We start from the raw sequence: 26170 nt of genomic DNA on the forward strand, positions 1-26170 counted from the left end.
CATGGTCTGGCCACTCGGAAAATGGCCACTAACATTTTTTACGCTTATGTATTTGTGGAGTCAGAAGGAGCAAGGTGCCTTGGGACACCTGTTTAGTGTCCGCCTCTTCACCGCAGGAACAGGCCACCAACCACAAGCTCTGCAGGTCGGCTGCCCAAAAGTTAAAACCCCACTGACAAGTTTGCAGCATAGAAGGAGGCTATTTGTCCCCTCTGCATCGGTACCAGCTCTTTACTAGAGTAATCCAACTATCCAGCGTTTTTCCTGTAGCTTTACCTATTCCTCTGCTTCAAATAGTTATTCAATTTCCTCTTAAAAGATGCAATAGTATCTGCACCAATCACGCATTAGACGTGGTCTACATGGACTTTAGCAAAGCCTTTGACAAGGTACTGCATGGTAGGTTGTTACATAAGGTTAGATCTCACGGGATCCAAGGTGAGGTAGCCAATTGGATACAAAATTGGATTGACGACAGAAGACAGAGGGTGGTTGTAGAGGGTTGTTTTTCAAACTGGAGGCCTGTGACCAGCGGTGTGCCTCAGGGATCGGTGCTGGGTCCGCTGTTATTTGTTATTTATATTAATGATTTGGATGAGAATTTAGGAGGCATGGTTAGTAAGTTTGCAGATGACACCAAGATTGGTGGCATTGTGGATAGTGAAGAAAGTTATCTAGGATTGCAACGGGATCTTAATAAATTGGGCCAGTGGGCCGATGAATGGCAGATGGAGTTTAATTTAGATAAATGTGAGGTGATGCATTTTGGTAGATTGAATCGGGCCAGGACCTACTCTGTTAATGGTAGGGCGTTGGGGAGAGTTATAGAACAAAGAGATCTAAGAGTACAGATTCATAGCTCCTTGAAAGTGGAGTCACAGGTGGATAGGGTGGTGAAGAAGGCATTCAGCATGCTTGGTTTCATTGGTCAGAACATTGAATACAGGAGTTGGGATGTCTTGTTGAAGTTGTACAAGACATTAGTAAGGCCACACTTGGAATACTGTGTACAGTTCTGGTCACCCTACTATAGAAAGGATATTATTAAACTAGAAAGAGTGCAGAAAAGATTTACTAGGATGCTGCCGGGACTTGATGGTTTGACTTATAGGGAGAGGTTAGATAGACTGGGACTTTTTTCCCTGGAGAGTAGGAGGTTGAGGGGTGATCTTATAGAAGTCTATAAAATAATGAGGGGCATAGATAAGGTAGATAGTCAAAATCTTTTCCCAAAGGTAGGGGAGTCTATAACGAGGGGACATAGATTTAAGGTGAGAGGGGAGAGATACAAAAGGGTCCAGAGGGGCAATTTTTTCACTCAAAGGGTGGTGAGTGTCTGGAACGAGCTGCCAGAGGCAGTAGTAGAGGCGGGTACAATTTTGTCTTTTAAAAAGCATTTGGACAGTTACATGGGTAAGATGGGTATAGAGGGATATGGGCCAAGTGCAGGCAACTAGGACTAGCTTAGTGGTATAAACTGGGCGACATGGACATGTTGGGCCGAAGGGCCTGTTTCCATGTTGTAAACTTCTATGATTGCAAAGCATTCCTTGCTCCAACACTGCAGTGCAATGAAATTTCTCCTAATCTCCCTCCACACTCTCTTAGTGTCAATTTCAAATTGATGACACCTCAGCACTGATTTCCCAAGCAGAGAAAACAATCTTTCCCTATTTACTCTATCAAAACCCTTCATAATTTTAAAAGCCCCTATTAAATCTCCTCTTAGCCCTCTCTGCTGTAGTGGAAATAATCTCAGTATCTCATGTCTCTCCACATACTATGGTTTCTCATCTCTGGTATCATCTTGGTGAATGTACACTGTACACTCTCCTTGCAGTTAATATCCTTTCTATAATGGAGCACCCAAAACTGCACACAGTACTCTAACTGTGGCCTAACCAATATGCTGCATAAATTCATCATTGCTTTCTTACTCTTGTACTCTATGCCTTTATGTATAAAACCCTTGCACCTTTAATGTAACAGAATATCCCATGACACTTTGGGGAAGCGAGGTGAAAGAGAGAGTCTGATCCAAGCAGATGTAGGGAGAAGGATTTGGGAGGGGTGGCTTAAGGAGGCTTTCAAAGTGACGAGAGATGTAGTTAGACTTGATCACATAATCTAGTCCGACACTTCATTGCTAAGCAAGAGCTGCACTGAGCTGCTGCCCATCAGAAAAGATGTAAAACGAAGGCACCAGTAGTTCAGATAGATCACATAGTACTATGTGAGTTCATCCAGTGTCCTGGCTAACAGACCCTCCTCAACCACAATAAAGCAGATTACCCAATCATTCATCTAATTGCTGTTTGTGGGATCTTGCCATGTGAAAAGTGCCGCTGTGTTTGCCTACAAAACAACAGCAACTACACTTCAAAGCAACTCATTGTATATGAAACATTTAGGGATGTTTCTGTGAGATGTAATAATGTGCTATATAAACGCAAGATTTTTTTTGAGTGATGGGGCGAGTTGGCTGAAGGCTCTGGCACTGATGGTGAAGGTGTAGTGTTTGGTGTGGGGGTGATGGGTGGGGAGGAGGTAGGGATGTAGGGCTAGTGAAGGTTACAGAGGAGAAATTTCTTCACTCAGAGGATTGCGAATCTTTGGAATTCTCTATCCCAGAGGGTTGTGGACGCTCAGTCGTTGAGTACATACAAGGCTGAGATCGATAGATTTTTGGACTCTAAGGGAATCAAGGAATATGGCGTTCGGGCGGGAAAGTGGAGTTGAGGTCAAAGATCAGCCATGATCTCACTGAATGGCGGAGCAGGCTCGAGGGGTTGTATGACCTACTCCTGCTTCTACTTCTTATGTTCTTATTGCTGGAGGTCGATTGAGACCAGAGAGAGTTTTGTAATCAAGGATAAAGGTTTTGAAATTCATCTGTGAGGCATGTGGAGCTAACGTAGTTCAGCAGGGATCAGAATCATAGGTGACTAGGACTTAGTATGGGGTAGGATGAAGGTAGTGGGGTTGGACTTTATTTAGGGTGGCGCTCAAGAGGCTATTAGAGAAGCTGAGAAAAGAATGGTTAAGGATTCAGCAGTGATGGGGTGAGGTAGGAATTGAAATGGACAATATTTCAGAGGTAGAATTAGTATTGTTGATGATGGGACAGGATGTTGGGTTTGAAACTCAGCTCAGAGTGAAAAGCAAAGTTTCTACAATGTAAGTCACTGTATGTTACAGTAGCATGGTCTACCTAGTACATATTTTTTCTTGCCAATTTTCTACTCATCCCTTGTCTCTTGGACATGTTGACTCCTTGTTGGAGTATGGTTCCTCAGGCAGTGGTCACTAAGTTAGCACCTGATTTGTGAGCATTTTACCAAATATTCCCACACTAACCAAATAAGAGGCACCCTGGAGTAAATTTTAATGTCAAGCCAGAAAGAGAACGGTGGGGTGGGCGGAGGGGGGGGGGTGGGAGATTTCCAGCGGATGTCACGATTTTGATGTAAGGATGTCTGTCTTTCAATCTTTTTCTGTAGGTTTCCCACCCGACAGCTAGCCAGAATGACAGGCTGGTGGTCAGTCAGACGGGAGAGCAGTCAGGGAGCAGATGCCAGCAGGTAAGTCTTAGGTCGGGGGGCGGGGGGGGGGGGGGGATGCAGGGCGGTCATCGGTTGGTGGGGTGGTGTCAGTTGTCAGGGGGGTGGGGATCGGCCGTCAGGGAGGGGGGGGGTCGGTCGTCAGGGTGGTCAGTCGTTGGGGGGACGATCGGACATGGAGGTCGGCGGACATCGGTTGGGGGGGGGGGGGGGGGGGGAGTCGGTCATGAGAGGGGTCAAAGCTCGTGAGGGGGTTGGAAATCGTGTAGGGAAGGGGGGTTGGCCGATCGCGTGTGTGGGATCGCGGCAGGTAGGCTTGTTGGGCCTGGAGGAAACACTCCTGCTCCTCCTGGCCCACGAGCAGTGCAATAAAGGCACTTACCGGTTGATCCGGCCCTTCTCGCCTCCTCTTACGTGGTGTGATGCAGAAGGGCTGGGAATCCCGGCACCCAGGAGTTAAAAATAAAAGTGCTGTTAAAATGGAGGCCCGCAGCCTCCTTACAAGATTTTACTGACCGACCCGCCTCCTGAGAGCGGGTTGGTCGCCCACCCCTCGTCCCACCTCCGTTAAAATCCGGAAGTGGGCGGGTTGGGGTTGGGTTTTACTTTTTTACAATTATTACCATTCCACTTGCCCCCAACCTATCCATTCGTGGAGTTAAAATTTAGCCCCTTAATTTGAAAAGTGCAGTTTTGCTGCAGAAGTTTACAACTCAAAGTTATTCTGTAATCTGGTTTAAAACCAGGAAGGCTTTCAGGTTATTATTTATGTAATGCCTAACAAAGGTATGAATTATTTGATACACATTCATTTTTTGCAGCAACTGGAATGTTGTGAAAACATGAGATAGATTTGTTCAGCAACACACCCTCAATTCTGCATCCATCTGTTAAAATCCGTTCAAAGACATAGGGCCCGATATTACCAGGGCGGCGGGGGGGGGGGGCGATTGGGCGTGTGGGTAACGCGGCCGGTGAAGTCAGTCTGCCCCGAACGCAATCGCAGGCTGATTGGATCCACTTACCTGGTCTTCCGGGTTCCCCGCTGCTGAGCTGCGCGTCGGGCGGACTGCGCATGCGCAATAAGGTCTATCAGCTGGAGGAGCTCTATTTAAAGGGGCAGTCCTCCACTGACAGGTGCTGCAAGAAATAGGAAAAATTACAGCATGGAGCAGCCCAGGGGGAAGGCTGCTCCCAGGTTTAATGATGCCTCACTCCAGATATCATTAGATGGGGTGAGGAGGAGGGGGAGGACAGAGATCTTCCTCCCGGCGGGCGGGAGGAAGCGGCCTGCCTCTGCCACCAAGAAGGCCTGGCTCGAGGTGGCAGAGGAGGTCACCTGCACCACCAACATATCGCCCACCTGCATACAGTGCAGGAGGCGCTCCAATGACTGAAGTAGGTCAGCCAAAGTGAGTACAATTACTCATTCTCCTGCACTCCGTCTGCCACATCACCGCCCCCACCCCACACCTCCTTCTGCACTGCCAACACTACTTGGTCACATCACCCCTCACACCCACTCAAACCTCATCCTCATCTTACCTGCACTTACTCACCTCGCCAGTACTCATCCCGCCACTACCACTCAACCCAATCCTCATACAATCTCATGGCTCTATCTCATACTCACCCTCTCATGCATCTCTTTCACAGTCAGCCTCACTCAACCTGCCACTACCTGTGCTGCAGCCACAGGGCATGCATCACATATGTGCAGTCGGCAGCGCAAGGCAAACGTGTTGTGAGCATGAAGGGGATGCACAAGGGTGTTTGAGGGTTTGTCATGGTTTTTACTTATATTGAATTTCTGACCAACTCACATTACATATTATATTGGCACCACTACTGCCACGTCTTTGTGAATCTTGTCTGGTTTGTGCAATAATGCCCTTTCCTGAGGATCACAATGAGGACCCACACCTGATGCCACCCATTGTGTCACCGCAGAGTGGGTGTAGGTGTATTTGCAGGGCTCTTTTGTGCAGACGACTGAGAGACGTCGGTGATGTCCCCGGTAGCACCCTGGAAAGATGCAGAGGAGAAGTTGTTGAGGGCAGTGGTGACTTTGACAGCAACAGGTAAGAAGATGGTGCTCGGGCCAGCCAGGAGCAGCTTGGCATGAAGGAGGCTGCAGATGTCCACAGACCAAGGCTCAACTTCCTGCAGAGAGGTCCAGGAAGCTGAGCCTTGGTCTGTGGACCCTGTGGCGAGGGTAGTGCCCTCTGTGACGCATCTCTCTCTGCGGTTGCCCTCCCTCCTGCTGTGCAGGTGGATGTGTCACAGCACTGTGTTGTGGAGCTCCACGTGTCAGAGGTGGACGGCGTGGCCGGTGATGCTGTTTGCCCTCCGAGGAGGTCATGACTGCAGCTACGGCGGCCCCCATCCAGAAGTTGTACATCTGAGGGGGTCCACAAGGTAGGTACATGTCTCTGGACCCCGGGGTAAGTGTGCAAGTTGGTGAATTTTATTGTTAGGAGGGTGGTGGAGGCCAAACTTTGTCCAAAGTGACAGAGTGGTCTCCTGCAATGAGTGAGGGTCTCCCCCCCAACACCTGTCAAATGGACCTTTGCAGCTGCCACAGGCTGATGGCTGCAACACATCCAGTTGAACTGGGAGTGTTTCCCCCTCTATGGGAAACAGTCCCAGTTGTTTGCAAAATCCCAACCCTCCTGAAATATCTCCTTAATCAGGTCTGTAAACGACCTGAAATACCTAAATAAATACTTTAAGTGGCACCCCGCCGGTTTTAATTGCTGGCGGGAGACCCACATGTGGGGGCTGTACGCGCATGTCAGCGTGTCTGTGGGAAACCCAGAAGTGGGCGGATTGGAGCCGGGCTCCCGACCTGCCCCGGGAATCCCTGATTTTCGGAGCCCCCCCCCGCCAGGAACGCACCCGATCGCGGGTGCTAAAATCGACCCCATGGTTTTACATAACATAGAATCTTAAAAGGAGCTAATGACAGGTATTTTATGTAGAAACAAATTGCAAAAATATTCTTATGTTGATGGAAAAATGTAGAAGAATAAGGTATATTTAAAGCTTTGTTTTAACTTATACATATAACACATTTTGCAGGACATAATGAACAGCCACTCAAATAAACGTAACAGCTTTAAATATAACCTACTGCTGCTGACAATAGGCATTAACTGAGCAATTATTATTTTTTTGCTACAGGGAGTTTATAAAGTATTTCTTTTCATTCAGCATCATTCCTCCAATTGCTGAAAGATCAAACACATTTCTTCACACGCCCACTAATTCTCTCACTTTCCACACCTTTGCCAGTTTTAGCTTTGTGGGAATCTGCCTCAGGGTTCTTGCACATTACTTTCCCATTGACTGCGTCCAAGGACATTGGCACTTTAGCTGCCTATTTACTAAAAAAAATACAGGTTTGATCAGAAGGAGGCTGGTCATAGTACTTAATGAACACGTGTTCAATCAAAAAGAAGAACAAGTCATTAACTCTTAATAATCAGATATTAATTAGTGTTTTAATAAAATTGCACTTGATGCCAGACTACACAGATACTAGCTCATAGATAGAGACGACTTCCTGGAATTAGGTCCATGCAATAAATGCCAGCTTTTAAATGCAATGTGTTATTTTTGCTGTTACACATACTTGCACTGCAGGCAGAAACACACCTGCAGCATCATATATCAACCCATTTGTTCTGGAGCCAAACTAGTGATCAAATAGCATGTGTTGTAATTGAAATGTTGCAACACATTCTCACTGTGGTTTCTGTAAACTTTGAAATGATTTTCAGTGGGGATACTGGTCCATAGTATGTTGCAGTCTGTCTTTGATTTTTCTTATGGATAGACACGAGGGGTGAATTTCCTTGGGGTTTCTTCCGCTCCGTTGGTGTAACCATGGTGGAAACCCTGTCTGCGCACGGAATCGGGCTTTCCATCGACGTTACAGTTGTGCAGCACAAGAAGCTTCGAGGAAATTCACCCTCATTATGTTTGTTACTTTCCACTTGGATGGAATAACACTGGTTGACAGAGACAGTTGAATTAAATTGAGCTAAGGTAGCAACCAATTTCTTAGCTTGGACTTTAAAAAATCTTCATCATTTGGGCCAGTAGCTTATATAATACTATAACTAATACAGCAAATGTCCCATTTATAGTTCTGGTTTATATTCAAGGCTTACACCTCTGGTAGAAGTCACGGCTGGCACTTTGCTAATTAAATAAATGCATCACATGATGACAGTCACTGGCAATTTATATATATATATATATATATAGTTAGCTTTCATATTTTAACACTGCAACATCAACATTCCAATGTATGTCAAAGCCCAAGTAGGACCACTTAATGTGGGATCCTACACACCACACTCCACAGCCTCTAAATACATGTTCACCTGACAATACTGGGGAAAAGCCCTAAAGTAATTGTTTTTTTTTGAAGGCAATAAATGGAGTGAGGGAGAATTTTTAAGCTGACTAAGATAAGAGCGGTCTGTGGTGGGAACAGTTCATTTCTAACTCTTAACATTCAATGTCCGCTTTAAGTTTTCCAAGATACAGCATGCAGTAGACACAGCTCTCTTTTTTTACCCCAAAGTGGCTATCCTGCAAGCTCATAATAGCACCTCTTTTGAATCAATATATAGATTTAGATAATGGTTGCCAGTCCAAGCTAATTGAATTATAATATGTATTTGAGGGGGGGTGGGCGCATTGATACTGCACAGATTGAGAGAATATAATAGCATTCATATAGTCTGGAGGAGCCCAAGATTGGAGATAACATTTAATATATGGAAAGAGAGTGGCACTTCCAATCTAGACTTGAATGGTTTTGGGGCTCACTACAATACTTTGCTAAATTCAGGGTGGTTTGGAATTATGTTACTTCCCATCCCTCTCATGAAATAATACAAATGATACTGTGCAATTGATAACACTTTACTTTATATATTCACCATTGATAGCCTGCTGAGACCCAACAAATGACAATACACATCAATTCCTAAACTTTCCCAATTACATTATGTTAAACGACCACCACACTAGACTGCAGCATCAAATTATTGAGTCACATAACAAAAATCATAGAATCATAGAATGATACAGCACAGGTGACTATTTGGCCCATCATGCCTGTGCTGGTTCTTTGAAAAAGCTTTCCAATTAGTCCCATTCCCCTGTCCTTTCCCCATAGCACTGCAAATGTTTCCTCCTTCAAGTATTTATCAAATTCCCTTTTAAAAGTTATTATTGAATCTGATTCCACGACCTTTTCAGGCAGTGTATTCCAGATCATAACAACTCGCTGCATAAAAAAAATTCTCCTCATCTTGCCTCTGGTTCTTTTGCCAATTAATTTAAATCTGTGTCCTCTGGTTAACAACCTTTCTGCCACTGGAAACAATTTCTCCTTATTTACACTAACAAAACCCTTCATGATTTTGAACACCTCTGTCAAATCTCCCCTTAACCTTCTCTGCTCTAAGGAGAATAATCCCAGCTTCTCTAGTCTCTCCATGTAACTGAAGTCTCGCATCCCTGGTACCATTCTAGTAAATCACCTCTGCACCCTCTCTAAAGCCTTGACATCCTTCCTAAAGTGTGGTGTCCAGAACTGGGCACAATACTCCAGCTGGGGCCTAACCAGTGATTTATAAAGGTTTAGCATAACTTCCTTGCTTTTTACTGCTTGTCTCTGTTTATAAAGCCAAGGATACTGTAAGCTTTTTTAACAGCCTTCTCAACTTGTTGTGCTACCTTAAAAATTTGTGCATGTACACTCCCAGATCTCTCCGTATCTGCAGCCCTTTAAAATCCTACTTTTCAGTTTATATTGCTTCTCCTCATTCTTCCTACCAAAACGCATCACTTCATACTTCTCTGCATTAAATTGTATCTGCCACGTGTCTGCCCATTTCGTTAGTCTGTTTATGTTCTCCTGAAGTCTGTTACTATCCTCCACATTGTTAATTACATTTCCGAGTTTCGTGTCATCTGCAAACCTTGAAATTATGCCCTGCATACCCAAGTTTAGGTCATTAATATACATCAGAAAGAGCAGTGGTCCCTAGGGCCACTGTATACTTCCCACCAGTCTGAAAAACAACCGTTCACCACTACTCTCTGCTTTCTGTCTCTTAGCCAATTTCGTACCTATGCTGCCACAGCCCCTTTAATCCCATGGACTTCAGTTTTGCTAATAAGTTTATTATATGGTACTTTATCAAACGCCTTTTGAAAGTCGATATATACATCTACCTTCATCAATCCTCTCCGTCAGAAGGGGTTGGGAAACCTGGCAGTGAAAAGGAAGTGGGAGCTGCCGGCTCCACAAGGTAAGTGCCTTTTCCAGTACTCCTTGTGGGCCAGGAGGTGCCGGAGAGCTCCCCCAACCCCTCAATAAGGCCTTCGGCCACCCCACTGCCGCTCACGGCCTCGTTCTTCCCCGCTGCCGCGGTTGCCAACCTCCTCACCTCTTCCCCCCCAGCTCCAATCGCCGACCTTCCCCCTCCCGATTTTCCATGGACAATCCCCAAGGGACCCCGACTGCGGCATCCTGCTGCTGGTTTTCCCTCTCGGCTGCCAATCAGTCAGTTTAGGCAGCTGCCAGGTGGGAAATGGAACAAAATAAGTTCGGCAGGACCTCCGGCCTTGCCGGGATCTTCATCCGTTTTTGGCCTCCCCCGCACCCTTCACTCCACTTGGGGCCTTTGAGTCTGGTTGTTACAGATAGGCCCCGATTCAGAAACAAGTTTGTTATCTGTCTACCTTTCAAATCTTCTCCTACTCTTACGGGTTCTAGGCTACATGATTTTGCAGTGCCAACTTGACTTCAGCTGGAAAACTTCTGCATCTTTAATCGCAGTACCCAAACCATAATCTAACATTCCAAAACTATCTATTACAAATCAAGTCGTCTTAATCATTGTGTGGTAATCCCACACTGCAACTAATCGGTTAACATGAACCATGCAGGCAGGGAGCCATCGAGGGCTGAACTAATTGTCGTACAGTATTTTATCAGATTTTGGTTTAGCAGAATTCTTGGGGCAGTAATTGCTCGGAGTGGTGAACCAACACTGCTCTCCGCTCCATAGATTTATACTAAACGACTAAAGTACCGCGGTCTTTTCTTCTAGCACTTCCTCGAATTGGAAGCGGAGAAGAGCCCAGCGTCAGTTCAAGCGAAGCTAGGACCCTGGGAGAAGTGAGAGGAGCGATCTCTCCCCTCACCCAATCAGCTCACAGCATTTTTGACAAGCTGCATTAACTCTGCAGGCTTGGTACGTTAAACCAGGAAGTGAAAGGTACAACATTAAAATCAATGCAAAAAAGTTATAGGCTGTGAAAAAAGGAGGGTAAGAAATAATTGAATAAAAGGGACAGAAGGGAAAAGTAAAAAAAAAATTAAAATTTTTTAATTTAAAGAAGTTTTTTTTTAATGACCAAAAACTATTAAAATAAGGAGTAATATGAGAGTCCACATTTTTACAAGCTAATTTTTAGTTGTTTGACATCATTAAGACTTACCACACTGTTAAAACTTAGTTTAGACCTAGTATTTTTAAGCATACCTGTGTTGTGGCGATATTAGTTACTTTCCAGCTGGGCAGATGAGCAAGTTGGTGCTTTTTCAATGATTTCACCGATTGCAGCCGGCGATATCCCTTTAATTCGAAGCTGTCATATCGTCGGCGAACCAGCAGGAGCAAGTTCCGGATTTCTGTGTTTCGCTGCACATGTGCGAACTCCGGAACTTGCTCCTCCATTTCGTCGCTAACAACGGTGAGCGCTGTTGAGCTCATCGTTATTTCACGAGCAATTTCTGTACGCTTGTTACATCGTGCAATTCAACTGTAATTAAACAGTTAGATGTTGATCGATTTTGAAATGATGGCCGAAACCACACTGAAATGGTGTACATCCAAATTAATGACATTATGTGGCTTCCTTAAACCATTTTTATTTTGGCTAGTTTTTTTTCCCTCTTACCCTCCTCTTCTAAAGGTGATGCTTGTGTTCAATGGGTGTCAGGAGCCCTACGGCATCTTGCTTAGGACGCCATTTTTTTGTTTATAAGCCTGAGTAATTTGTGTTAACATATCATCTGACTGTGGGGTCATTCACAGCCAAGCCCGATCCTGTCCTCATTCAAGAACCATGTGCGTGCACTTTCCATGGGAGTCCCTGGATAGCAGTGAAGAATATGAACCACTGAGCGTATTATTCCTCTCCCTAACCCATGACAACTACAGAGCCCTCCCTATTGTGATCAATTAACTTAGCACAGTCCAAAGCTTGGACCTAGAGCCTTCTTGGTCTGTAAGGATTGGTATCACACCAAATGGTGTATTTGTGTACTAAGTCATTGAGATATTCTGAAATCAATTTTTATACAGGTCAGAAATAGGATACGGAGTAACCAGAAGATATGTTGTTGAGTAATAAATTATGAAAAATTAACTACTGCAGCCAATGAGACTTATCACATCTATAGAAATTGGATCGCGCCTGAATTGGGGCACGATCCCGGTGCAGGGCACGCTGCACGCGGTTAACGAGGCCGACGGCAAGGCCACGGCAAATTGGTCCACTGACCTCATTAGTATAGTACCAGTGAACTGTCGTGCCAGTCGCAACCTCAGAGGCAGCTCGCCGGTCTTTGGGGGGCAACAAGATCGAGAGCTTCAGGAGTGTTGGGGGGAGCAATCAGGAGGGGGCAAGCGGTGGCTGGCAGTGGCCCGAAATTTTAATGTGAAGCTGGGGTGAGGACTCCTGCTTACCCTGGCTCCACAATAATGTAACTAAAAAACTTAAAACTTGCCTTTCCGGTGGCAGCCTCCAGTGGTCCTTGAAAGGACCACAGAAGAAACTGACCGCAGTCGGCGTGGCTCAATACGATTTCGCAAAGAGGCCTGAAACAGATGTCCAACTTGCATGTGCAATCAGCCTAATGCCAGTTACAGGAATGCACCCTGGATGCCTATGGAGGAACCCTAACCAATACTGCGGGTGATGTGAGGAATGAGTGTGCGCACGCAGCCCACCATATTGGGCCCTTAGGTGCCCATTTTATGTATGATCTAGTTTCTAGGCTTTTATGTCAGTGAACCATTATTTATAACCTGTTATATTATCTATGCATCTTTATTTACTTGACATACTCTGACGCATACCTTTTCTACTCTGTTGTGGCAATGCAAAACATTTTACAGGAAAGGATGTGAGGTATGATGTTATGCAATCAAAATACTGATGATAACTATCTGACAGGAAGAATGAAAAGTTTAATTACAAATCAAAATCAAAACATTTCAATGCCTTCTTCGAACTTCTGTGTATGTTGGTAACAGTATAGGGGTTAAATTGGATAACCCCCGAATCCGGGGGCAGGGGTCGAGGTGCGCGATTAACCCGCGCCCGGTCGTTGAGAAGCAGGCAGCACGTGAGATTTGTGCTGCCTGATAATCTGTATGGTTGCTGCGTGCAGCCAGCACTACTTGCGTGTTGAGTGGCTGCATGCACCAGCAGGGGATCCGATATGGGGCCTGGCCAGCGCTACTTAAAGGTAGCCTGCACTTCTTAAAGGGGAGGTGTACTGTTAATTCAATCGGTGGTGGAAGAAAAATCTAATGGCTGGACCTGTGAGACAGCGTGCACCAAGGTTCTTGGATGATGCATTAGAGGCCTTAGTGGACAAGATGGACGCTCGGAGGGCCATCCTGTATCTGCAGGGTGGCAGGTGGCCCTCCAGACACCAGCTACAGAGGCAGTGGGAGGAAGTGCCACTGGAAGCGAATGCCAGGAGCATTGCACCACGCACATGGATGCAGTGCAGGAAAAAGTTCAATGATTTGACAGGAGTGGTCAAGTTGAGTGAATTCAAGTGTCAAATGGCGCATCCTACCAACTGGTCCATGCAAGACACCCTCCCCCCTCACCCACCCACCAACAAATGCTTTCCATCCATACTCAACGCTGCACTTCGGATGCTGCATCTCACCCTCACATAGTACCACTCTTGCAATCCACACACCCACAACTCACAGGTCACACACACTGGTAGTTATTCAATCATGACAGCCACATCACCCAAACACCTTGCAGGACACTCACTGACACACTACCCTCTGCCTTTCAGGAGAAGGTGGCGCATAACAGCCGGCAGCAGCAAAGACCTGGGGGAGGACAGGCACGCCTACACGTCCTCACCCCCATGGAGGAGACAAGTGCTGGGGATCATTGGGCAGACTGTCACTGCGGCCGTAGCCACTGGCGGTGCTGTAGGTCTCAACGATGAGTGTCTCTGCACACCTAATCCTCCTTCTCGTTTCCCACATCTTCCTCATCCCACAATCTTTTCTGACTCACGTGCTGCAGATGGTGTCAGCACGCACATCTTACTTTCTCCACCCCTGCTCCACAACTCAACCTGTCTCTCTCTGTCATTGCAGATCCTCAAGAACTGGAGCCAGCACCGTCCGAGAAAGAGGAAGACAGTGACGATGAAGCCACACCGTCACTTGATCTGACACTCGCGGCCACCAGCTCAGAAACTGACACTACGTGTAGTGTGGAGGCTAGGTTAGAGGAGGGATCGGCACATGGTGAGACACTGGGCACAAGTGTGCAGGAGCCGAGGCGGGGGGAACGGATACCACCGGAGGGCGAGGTCGCACACTAGTTCTGCTGCAGAGGAGTCAGATGATGACATCGATGAGCCAGGCTACAGAAGGCTGATGGGCGAACACAGCCAAATGCTTGGTGCACTGGAAAGCCTGCCAGAAAGCCTGCGCACAATGTCAAGGGGCATGGAGGAGTCCAGCTCCAATTTGGCACAGGGCTTTGCGCAGAGCTTGGAGCCCATCCTTACCCACATGGAACAGGTAGTCACCTCCATCAGCACACCTGTGGAACCGACCATTTTGCAGCGTCTGATGCATTCCATTGCAGCACAAACATCTGCCATCCAAGGTCTGACTGCTGAGTTTGGAGCTCAGACTGCTACTTTGCAAGCTCAGACTGTTGCTATCCTGGCTCTGGGTTCCACTGTGGAACGGGGCGTCCAGGGCATCAAAGCAGTCCAGCAATCTGTTCTCCAGCAGATCACCAGGATTGCTGAGGCGCCGCCCCGTGCAAGTGGCAGTGCCGCCATGGCAGGCGATCCTGCTGTCCTTTCTCACAATGTCAGCATTCTTGCTTTCACCCCTGCCACTCTGCCAGTCCCCCTGTTGTTGCCTGTCAGCCAGCCAGGCCAGACTGCTGCAGCCCATGCCGAGATGGTGCAATCTGAAGCCAGGCCCTCCCGTCCCGAACAGAGCTGTTCGAGGCCATCCTCCACGGCTATCTGCACTCTCCTCAATTGAATAGTGTAATGTTGTATACACGATTTCATGTATTAGTTTATAACTTTGTATTTGAAGCCACAGTTGGTGGTGGTTTTTATTGATGCAACGAGCTGCAGGAGGAAGCAATGTGTAATCATAAGGAGGACGATTGGATGGTCATGTGGGAGAGGAAAGGTGACGAGTAAAGGGCTGTTGGTGACTTGGGAGGTGTCATTGAGGATACTGATATCGTTCATGAATAAGGTGAGCACACAGAGCCCTGGCAGACAGGGTCTGTGCACCTTGTGCCTCCTTGCCTCTTCCTCCACTTCCTCCTCCATCTCTTCCTCTTCCTCCTCCCCCGCCTCTTCCACCTCTTCCTCTGCCTCTGGCTCAGGATCTTGCTGGACAGGCGGTGGCAAGGGCTGTCCTCTCATAAGGGTGAGTTTGTGCAGCATGCAGCATACAACGACGAATCTTGACACTAGTCTTTCAGCCACGCATTCAACTTCCTGATTTGTCTATCTCTATACTGGGCTTGGGTAGTAAATCTGAGATTACTACCCATGAGGTCCTGTTTTTTAACTTAGTTCCTAACTTCTGATATGCCCTTAGCAGGACCTCCTCCTTTGTTGTGAAGTAGGTGACCTTTGCCACAAGTGAGGATTATGCCTTGTTCTGATTTCACACATTAGTTATTTTAAAGGAGATGGCAACTTGAGATGCCCAATTGATACAATATTGGAAATACACACACAGAAAATGATTAAAAAATCCCATTGTTGTTGGTCTGACACAAAATACAGGAGGAAATTAGCTTTTATATGGTAGATTGAACTACATTCAAACAATGAGGGCTATCACAGACAAACTAATGTCCTTCCTCATTCATTCTTCTCGTATGAATTAATTATACTAAAGCAGTACAATAATCGAGGTTGAGCATCTCCATTTGGAGACCAGGTTAGAGCATACATATGCCAAAAGACTTGCCTGAGAAGGTGGATGAAGACATTAATACTTTAAAGTTGCATAAATATTACTCCACTTAGTAGCCTTGGAGATAGAGCTGTGAGAAACCCCTGATCAAAAGACTCAAAATGATCATTGCACAAGTAGGCTGAGCGTTTGCCTTTCCTGATATATTTCTAACAGTTAAAGCATAAGTAAGTATAGAAGAAATGAAAATAGGGAGCAGTGAGAACAAGGCAAATGTGAAGAAAAGTGAAGCAGAAGTTTTAAACATTATTTTGTATAAAAACAAGGCAAAAGGGAAAATAAAAGTTAAAATAGTAAGTATAGAAGAAAGAAAAATAGGTAAAAATGAAAGATGAAGATAGATGAGTAAAGTTTTAAAACATTTAGTATAACATTATTATAATACTAAAACTATTCAACATCTGTGTAGCTTTATCACTCATCTAACAATAAGGGTTTGTCTCCAAGCTGAAAATGTTAAAAAATGTCCAGGAAATACGGGATTCTCTAGGAGTGGTGGTGGTCGAAGGGTTAAAAGCCAAGCTGTCAAATGGGGCTCTGAGGAAAGTCATGTCACATCTGACCTCCCATCTGTGAAGGAGTCTTACATTTAAGGAATTTCTAAAGGTTTGGCTACACTCAGATCCAACAGGTCAAGCAATTAAGTCTTCCTCAGCCATTAAGGAGTTACCAAAATTGCTGTTGTCCCCTCCAATCAGACCTTGTGTTTGATCCTTAGATTTTGACAAAATGTAGGGAATACATACAAAGCCATTCTCTCCCAGGTGGTTGACAGGCCATCAAAGGCTTGTCAATATTCTTGCAGAAATATCTTGGCAGCAGTTTATTTTGGAAGGTTTCTATGAGTTCTATCCACAGGTAACTTAATCAGTCAAAGATTAGTTGGACCATTTCAAGAAAAAGGACAAAACTGAACACTGAAAATTTTCCCCACATTGAACAAAAAAAACCCGCCAAGCATTTTTCATGAGAATTTAAGATACTGAAGTAAATTGTGATTACCTACTCCAGAAAATGCAGATAAAAGTGAAAGTGATCAAATGCGTTTTTATCCACTATATAATGTGCCACTGACATCCATATCAATTCAGCGTGTATTCCATCTGGTTGGCATTTTACACAATGAATGGCACAATCTAATTTATAGTATATTAAAAAATCACCAGACTTCAATGGAGAAAAAATTGGGAGAGATGTAAAACAGGCTGCCAATTTGCTATCACTCATTTTACACTATTGCACAAAGTCAAAATCTATGCCCAAGGAGTGGGTGTACGTGCTCCACCTATTGCTCGCATATGTAACAGGTATCAGACAATTTTTGTTTTCGTGGTAATGCTCCATCTATGCCCATTCCTTGCAGACTTTAAACGAGGATCACATTAAATCTAACATTTGAAATCATGAGATACTTTCTGCAGATCCTTGCATATCTTCTCAATTTTGTAAGTTTTACCAATTCTTGAGGCAATTTTACACCAAGCACTTTGACACCTATTAGTTAAAGAAAACCTAGAATTTTTACCCCATAATTTTATCTCTTCTTTTAATAAATTCTTTTGCTAATATATAAAGCTTCTGAAATATGAGGTCATATGTTAGTAGGGCTTTGATCACATTGATCAGTGGCAGAAACGATGTCAGAATCGTTAACGGCCAAATAGGTCAACTTCTAGTTATTAAGCTGGTTACAATTTTCATTATTACATGTTACATTCTATTGGATGGCTCAAACCTAACACTAGTAATCAATTACCATCAATAAAAGAGCAGAAAATTATAGACTAATGGTTCAGTAGTAACTGTGTGTAATTGCTACATAGCTACTTACAGATAGCAGTGCACACAGCCAGGACTGTTCCAGCCTTCGTTTGGTATTAAGTTGTATAAAAACAACCCAGTGAGATCAAGTTAAGATACCATTCCTTCTGGTTCAGTGGTAGCACTCTCACCTGTGAATCAGAAGATTGTGGGTTCAAGCCCCACTCCTGGAATTGAGCACATAATCCAGGTTGGCGCTTCATTGCAGTACTGAGGGACTACTGTCTTGTTGGAGGTGTGTCTTTTGGAGACATTAAACCAAGGCCCTATCTGTCTGCTCAAGGGGATGTAAAAGATCCTATGGCACTATTCAAAGAAGATTAAGAGAGTTCACCGTGTGTCCTGGCCAACATTTATCCCTCGACCAATACCATGAAAAACTGATAATCCAGTCATTCCTCCATTTGCTGTTCGTGGGCCCTTGCTGTGTGCAAATTGGCTGCCTACAAAACAATGGTGACCATGCTTCAAACGTAATTCATTGGCTGTAAAGTACTTTCGGATATCCTGAGGATGTGAAAAGCACTATACAAATGCAAGTTTGTTCATTCTTTCTCACTTCACTATAACTGATCAAATGAACCAACAATATCGGATGACATCAACTTCTAATTACTGTCGAGCAGTACTATTATCAAACAATATGGGAAGCTCAGAGAACTCTTCATTCTGACATTTACAACCTTCTAATACACAAAGTATAATTTATTAAAACATACTGAACTTCAGTATGGAAGGAGATATAAGATCACACTATTGAAGTATAGTTTAGTCCACTGCACGGCAAGCCCCACTTAAATGTTCCCTTTCCTGTAAAGGTTTCTTCCTTTGTTAAATAGGAAATATAGTACAAAACATTAGTAATTCAACAATAAGAAAAACAGAAAAGAAGAATCGACATTTATATATCGCCCTTCACATCTACAGGATGTCCCAAAGCGCTTCACTTTTGAAGTGTATTCACTGTTGTAATGTAAGCAACAGCCAATTTGCAAACAGCACGTTGATAAATGACCAGATAATCTGTTATATTGGTGTTCGTTGAGGGACAATTTTAATTCTGTGGGCAGTAGAGGATGTAGAGGTGGGAGACAGTCAAGGGACCATCTAGTGGCTGGAGGCCTGGCATTACAGTGTGGCAGGCAAAATATTTAAATTTTTTCTCCCGTTATAAATGTTGACATAAAAGTGTTACAAGGGTAATGTGGACAAAAAGTGTGAACAATTGTAAGATTGTTTTCATTTACCTTTGTTTTTTTCCTTGTTCACTTTGTAGAAACTCGCCAATTTTGTTGGTATCTGTTGCTGGACACCTGTAGGTTTCAGGAGCTGATTGGTTGTACTCAGAAGCTGAACAGGAACTTCATGTTTCAGGTTCTCATTAATCCTTACAGTGGAACCCAAGGAGCTCTCCACCTTGTGAGATTCAGGAAACGTCCGTACACTGTTCGCTCTCTGGTGGCTGTTCAGGGAATACTGGAGTGCAGCCTCATTTACAAAGACTGATGCTGTGTCTAGTCCTGTACCGCCCAAGCTTCCTGTTCGAGTGTGAACTGGGATCTGTAGAAATGAAGGTATTTAAAATAAGGGCAACTAAAATAAACGATGACGTTATTTATTTTAGAAATTAGAAACACATCTTGGTGCATCTATGTGCTGTGCTGCAGGATGGTAGGATGCAGGTTCACACTTTCTGCATTCCCTCCCCCCACCCCACAGACAACGACATCTCCCGATCTCAAAAATGTCTTCAGGGAGACGTGTTGAACAAAGGCCGGGCGCTTCCCTAAAGAGAGGGAGGGAAGAAAAAGAGTAAACCCAGATCTTTTTCATACGTGTCCAAGCAACCAATTCAAGAGCAATATTGACAAACTACCTTCCTTCCCTCTTACCCAGTTATGGCATGCATAATGGGGACAGGTTAAAGGAGGAGAGAAAATATATTAAATTACAGATATAAAAAGCACACCAAACTACCTGATCAGCCTGCATATATAATTTGTAACTGTATGTAATTGCATACATTACAAGGCAGCTGTGCCCAAGCCATGCAAGTACAGTACTAGCCATGTAAATACAGAAATGGAAAAGAGAGAATAAATTACTTCACAGGTGAATATATATACAGAGAGATGACAAACTGTTTGGATGCTTGACACTGAATTAGATATGGAGATGTTAATTGACAGTTTGTGATTTCTAATCGTGTCATGAATTTGTTGTCACACTATCGGGCAGGATATAATTATATGTGCTTGTCATCTGACGGAAAGCTGCTTTGACATACTATACTTAGTTAAATATAGTTCAAACAATTTATCTTATTATAAATCTTAGTGGCTTACAGAACTACCTGATAGATTGTTATAATGCCTGAAGTCAACAGTCTTCAGCCTTACTCCAGAATGCAAATATTCATACTTACTGAATAATAGTCATTGATTTAGACAAATAATATTTTAGATTAAACAGTTCAGGGAGCACTTCAGAGGGAAGTGTCAGGGAGCAACAGTCTCCTGGATGCTGTTCTCTGGCTTCCCGAAGACTTGACTTCTCTGGTGAAGCAGTGGACCAAAGTGAATGCCAAGGTCTGTTATGTGGTTACATTTTAACTAGTCATACTCAAGATTTCACTCCAACAAAACATTGGTGACTAGATTAAAAGCACCCCACCAAATTTCTCTCCACCAGATCTATCTGCCCAATCTGGCATAAAGCAGTGCCTCCAGGAAGACTTATCTGAGGTAGATTCAGAGCCTGTCATGAGAAAACAATCATCAGATTAGGTCAGCTCCTCCGTGAACCTAATTTTGAGGTACAAATGGGCGGTGCGTTCGCGACATAACATGCCTCGAATTTGAACTGGTGTTGAGTGGCCTTATCAACGGTCTTTATAGGATCGCTGCAGGCAGCTCAGAAAAGGGCTGAGGTTATTTTTTAACTTTTAATTCTGTCGGGCCAGGAGGAGCAGGATCATTCCCACCCTCCAATACCGGCTCCGATATCCCATCCTTCTTAACTGGCAGTCTGCCTCAAAGCACCAGTTTTCGTGCTGGCAGCTTGCGGCATCATGGTAACGAGACCCTAACTTTAAAATGGTGGTAACAATGAGCGGGCAGCAGACACGGTCCGCCCGTCGAGCGCCTAAAACTAATATCGGCCCCAATCAATTACTTCTCAGTGGCTGTTATGTAGGCAAGTGCAGCAGCTGTTTTGCACACTGCAACATTTTACAAACAGCAATAAGGTGAATGGGCAGATTATCTGTATTTTGGTGGTGTTGGATGAGGGAGGAATTTTGGCCACGTGATTTTTAAAGTTTACCTGAAATCACTGGAACAGGTAGATGGGACCTAATATCTCATTCAAATGACTGCATTTCTGAAAATTTGCACTGCACTGAACTATTAACCTAGGTATAAGCTCAAACTCCTGGTATGAGCTTAACCCTTCTGATCCAGCATTGACACTACTACCAACTATACCAAGCTGACAGGTAAATGTGTTACTAAATAAAGCTGGGTAAAGAATGGTGGCAGCTGCTTCATTTGATGCCTTAAAGTCAGTGCAGTTAATCTGTTGTTGGTAAGTAACATGCATTATTAGCACATAATAAATTAACAAGTTCTTAAAAAAAATGTTCTCCTCATTCAAGTGAAGCATAAGGAAGGAGTTCAGTTTCTTCCTTATGCTTTTCTGCCACCTCCTTCCCTCCTTCTAAAAACCTCCTAAAGCTTTGACCATGACTTCTCCCCTCCTAAATTTTTGCTTTCCTTTCTTTTCTGTTCAAATTCCATTGTCTTTCCGCTGCCTTATAGTGCACTTTGCCATATATCAGAAGGGCTATAGAAATGTAAGTAATTAAAACGTCTCTTCACATTGACATAAGTTATTTGCAATGTTATCAAAAACATTTAAAAGGAGAAAATTCAAATAAGGAATGAATCAGCATATTATTTAGGGTGTTGTATACTATCGGTATCTGTTTGAGACTAGTATTTGCTTACAGTGTTGGAGGGCTGGCGGACCTGGGTTATACGGCCAGCCCATCATCACTACTGACATCCAAATAACTTGTTAAATTTAAATGATAGCAAACAACCAATGGTGGTGGTGGAGGAGGGGGTCAGTTCTTTGCCAACAAAAAAATGCTAAAAAATTATGTTTAAAAAGTTCATTTCACACGAGTTACAGAATACTGCAGGGGTGTGAAGCCAATCCCTTGGAGCTGGTCTCACATTACCCGTATCAATTCAATTCAGGCGACTTCATGCCCAAGTTATACCATGCATTTTTCATAATGTTGAAACCAAAACCACTTTTCATTGACACACAATGTGTAGTATATCTGGGCTGTTACAACATTCCAACCGTTGTGTTTAGGAAGGAATAAACCCACAGCACACAATGTGAGTAGATCTGTATGTAAAGTTCTTAAAGCACAGCTTGAAATCTATAGTTTCACATTTTTCCTACTGGTTCTTGTTATTAAACAATCAGAATATTGCCCTTCTCCTAAAAGGGATCGAGCCATACTGTGTAGACAGACAAATGCTACTGCTGCGTTCAGGAAACGGACCCGAGGGAAATGTCAGCTACCTAACCATCATTATTAAATCTTTTTGTTCAATTGATCTGGTTATACTCAGTTAAATGATGGATGGGTTTCTTTTGTTAGCTAAATTTAGCAACCATTCTTGAATCAAAAGGAAGAGCTTAATCTGGGAGTAATTTGCTAATAACGCAAAAAAACACAGTTCCCTTATCAAGCTATTCTTTAGAAAATTCCTTTAAGGAACATAGTATTATGTTATCTGTTGGAACTCTGTTTATCACAGCGACATGTCAGACCTTGGCTGTTGTTAGTAACACAAACTTGGCAGCAGACAGTCTTCTGCAGTTAAACAAAATTAAAAACCTATTTTGAATGGATTCAGTCGTAAGATATTCATGACATATTGTACAAAAATCCCATTATTGTGTGAATGCTTAATGTTTATTGTAAAGCCTGCGATGAACCTCCTCTGTCCATCATCATCTATACTATTAGCAAATACTCAGCTATTTAAAAGAAAAGGGCTTGACATCATTGCGTGGGTTCGTTTTGTGTGTCAGTTCCTTATTTACTTGCAAGCAAGAAAATACACAACGCAATAGGTTTAAAAGTTTGATCCTTATGTTTTCCTAGGAAAGTGCAAATAATGAGTATTGAAGGAGGTACGTCCTTTCCTTTTCTTTGAAACCAGTTTTCTAGGCTTCAATAGAAATCTTGTATCAATTTACAATTCTAACGTTGTATTGTACCTGACTGGTTTCTTGTGGGATCATCATTACTGGCAGGCTCCTCTGTCGACTATGTTTCCAGGTATTTTGATGTCTCTGCTGTGTCTCCAGCTTTTCTCTTTCCTTTTCCACCATTCTCATGCCTTCCCTCAGTCTCTCCAGATTTTGCTGGTACTCTTTCCACTGGCTCTCCAGCTCTTCCTGGTCTCGCCACAGCTGCTCTGCCTGCTGTTGACATTCACGCTCACGTTCCTGTAGCCTGCTCTCTTGTGCTTCCTGTTCCCGCTGTCTGCGTTCGCACTCTTGCTCCCAGCGCTGCTGCTCATGGTGCAGTTGGTTCTGAAGTTTGCGTACATTTGCCAGCTCTTCCCTTTGCTTCTCCATGTTGCGCTGTTTCTCTTGCTCAAGAAGTAGGTTTCCTCGGGGGCCTTGAATATGAGCTAATCGCTCACGCTCCTGCAAGATGAGTCTCTGCACTTCTATGTAACTGTCCTGGATGGTCACTACAGCCTAAAAGAAAAGTCAAGAGTGTACTTCTGTATATGAATTGTATAAATCACAGTCACTATGCAGCCCTGTACAAATGTGGGTATATTTCTTAATTGGGGCTTTTCTCATATGAATGTTTAACATGTACTTACTAAATTCTTCTGTGTACTCTGATTCAGGCATTAACCAACTGGTTAAAGAGACACACAGAGGAATTTAATTCGAGTGTGTTAAGTGTTCATATGGGAATAGCACCTGCTGAAAATTATAGCGATGGAATACAATCCAGTTTGAGGTCATACTAAGCTAACTTTTGGATTCCCATGAAACACTTAAAAAAATGCATTTGTTTTTCAGCAATGCTCTTAGTGCCATAGAATCATACAGCACAGAAGGAGGCCATTCGGTCCATCATGTCTGTGCCTGATCTTTTTGTTAGTCTGGATACAGCCAATTAGCCCCATTGTAAACATCCCGGAGGTAAGTTTGAGGCTAATGTGAGCTTGCTAATTGTTACTGTGAGCTGACGAGACACTAGCATGCTGCCAAACATTAATGAGGCCGGTTTCTCTCCCTCTCTCTCTCTTTTAATGATACTACCCTGGTCAGTGCACCTTCAAATTTTTCACTCCTGTCCCTCCCAAGCTATAAACCCCCATCTTACACACTCTTCCTCCTCGTACGGTCTCTTCCTCTAACTCAAACTCATACTCATTCTTTCTCAGGGTCTCACTGTGGGACTTCTTCCCTCCCTCAGTCCCCCCACAAACTGTGGGACTCCGCCCCTCCCTCAGTCTCCCCTCAAAACTATGGGACTCCTCCCCTCCCTCAGTCTCCTCTCAAAACTGTGGGACTCCTCCCCTTGCTCAGTCTCCTCTCAAAACTGTGGGACTCCTCCCCTTCCTCAGTCCCCCTATAAACTGTGGGACTCCAACCCTCCCTCAGTTTCCCCTCAAAACTATGAGACTCCTCCCCTCCCTCAGTCTCTGCTCAAAACTGTGGGACTCTTCCACTCCCTTAGCCTCCTCTCAAAACTATGGGACTCCCCTTCCTGTCTCCCCTTAAAACTATGGGATTCCTTCTTTGCACTTGGAATCTAGGCAACAATGGCAACACAGCATTTACTGTCCTGAGTGCATGAAGAGTCAACTGGAGGCCAAGCTGGGTAGGGGTGGCAGTACACCAGTGAACTAATGGGTTTTTATGAAAATCTGGCAGCTTTCATAGTCATTTTTTCTGGTGCCAGTCCACAAGGTCTGTGCCATATGAAATTCATAACTCCTCCTCCCCCCCCACCCCCTACCACCACCTTGAGGTTGGCAAATTTTGCACGCAGCCACAAACATTGGGGAACACTTCTGGGTTGGGCGCGGAATGGGCGCAATATCAGCAGTGCGCCCACCCAATGTGGCAGGTGGGAGGCCAATGGCACTTCCAGGTTCTGGCCTCATTAACCTTTTTTTCGGTGTACCAAACAGACACTCCGCTGCAGCTTGCCGGTCTGGTCAGGACCAAAATGGTTGGCTAGGGCACACAGCCAGCCGGCAGGTAAGGAGGTCTGTTGGGGGGGAGCTGGAGTGGATCTACAGGGGAGCAAGAGCAGGCCAGAAGAATTTTGTGGGGCCTGTGGAAGTACTCCTATTCCTGGAGCCTGCTGGGGTCCTCTGGCAACTCCCAGACCCCTCATCTAAATTTTTGTCTCTGGGGGCCAAATCAGCTAAATCTGGACTTTGACTTCCCCCAATCCTTTAACCTTAGCTCTACCCTTGCTAATCCACCAATTACCAGATTTACAGAATCAATTTTACAACACATCATGATGGGATTTGAGCTCATGAGTTCTGGATTGTTAGTCCAGTACCATAACCACTAGGCTACTATATCTGTACCCAATTTGGCATAAGGTGACCTTAATTAATTTGATCCAGTTTATTTGGATCTCATCTACTTTATCAACACATATCACCACAATGCAGTACAGCAGGTTGCTTGCTTTTCAGCTAACACATGTTGTGAACAATGCATTTAATTATACATGCACATATCTCTACTAGGTGTCTTGTTGTATTGTAGGAGTACATTGCCTTTTAAACCCACAAAATAAAAGGGTGACACACTGGATTTGAACTAATGCAATTTAGTCAGATGAAATATTTTGAATGGATAACTAGCAAAATTTCTATGTGAAATTATTTTTGATCTACTACAATGTAATTTTGTGACATTCAAACCCAAGGGGCATTTTCCATGTGATTGTCACTAATTTGGCAATCTTTCTCTGAGAGGCAATAAGAACTAGAGCAAGTTTTTAGCAACAAAGGAAGTAATCACATCAAAATACACAAGTCTGATTAAAGACAAAATTAATTCACCTGTAAACTGTAAAGAAGCTGAGTGATATTTTGTACACCGTGAACAATCTGTAACAAGAATATAAAAGCAGTTACTTAATAAATGACACAAAGTGATTCAAATCCTAGTTTATCTCTTATTAAAAGCAACTGATTGTCAAAGTCAAAAATAGTGGGCCAGATTTTGCTGAAGCAGGACATCTCGCAGTGTGCCCCATTAGTTAAACTTGTTCATGCATGTTTAAGTTTTAAAAATTTTTGCCCACAAAGTTGCTGGAAGTGCGAGCTGATTAATGGTGTGGTGAGGGCAACAGGGGATTTGGGATCTTGAAGAACAGCG

At 44.0% G+C, this 26170-nt stretch overlaps 1 protein-coding gene across 3 annotated transcripts in view; it reads right to left on the reverse strand.

Moving 5' to 3' along the window:
• arhgef28a (Rho guanine nucleotide exchange factor (GEF) 28a) overlaps positions 1-26170 on the reverse strand; it is a 406494-nt gene that overhangs the window by 39781 nt on the left and 340543 nt on the right. For all 3 annotated transcript variants that reach the window (XM_067982722.1, XM_067982721.1, XM_067982720.1), the window contains 3 exons: positions 25852-25899; positions 23012-23500; positions 18955-19267 (listed from right to left, as the gene is read on the reverse strand). In XM_067982722.1, the coding sequence (XP_067838823.1) occupies positions 18955-19267; positions 23012-23500; positions 25852-25899 (850 nt within the window). The remainder of the gene's footprint in view (positions 1-18954; positions 19268-23011; positions 23501-25851; positions 25900-26170) is intronic.

Source organism: Heptranchias perlo, chromosome 4 (assembly GCF_035084215.1).
Source record: "Heptranchias perlo isolate sHepPer1 chromosome 4, sHepPer1.hap1, whole genome shotgun sequence".
NCBI lineage: Eukaryota > Metazoa > Chordata > Chondrichthyes > Hexanchiformes > Hexanchidae > Heptranchias > Heptranchias perlo.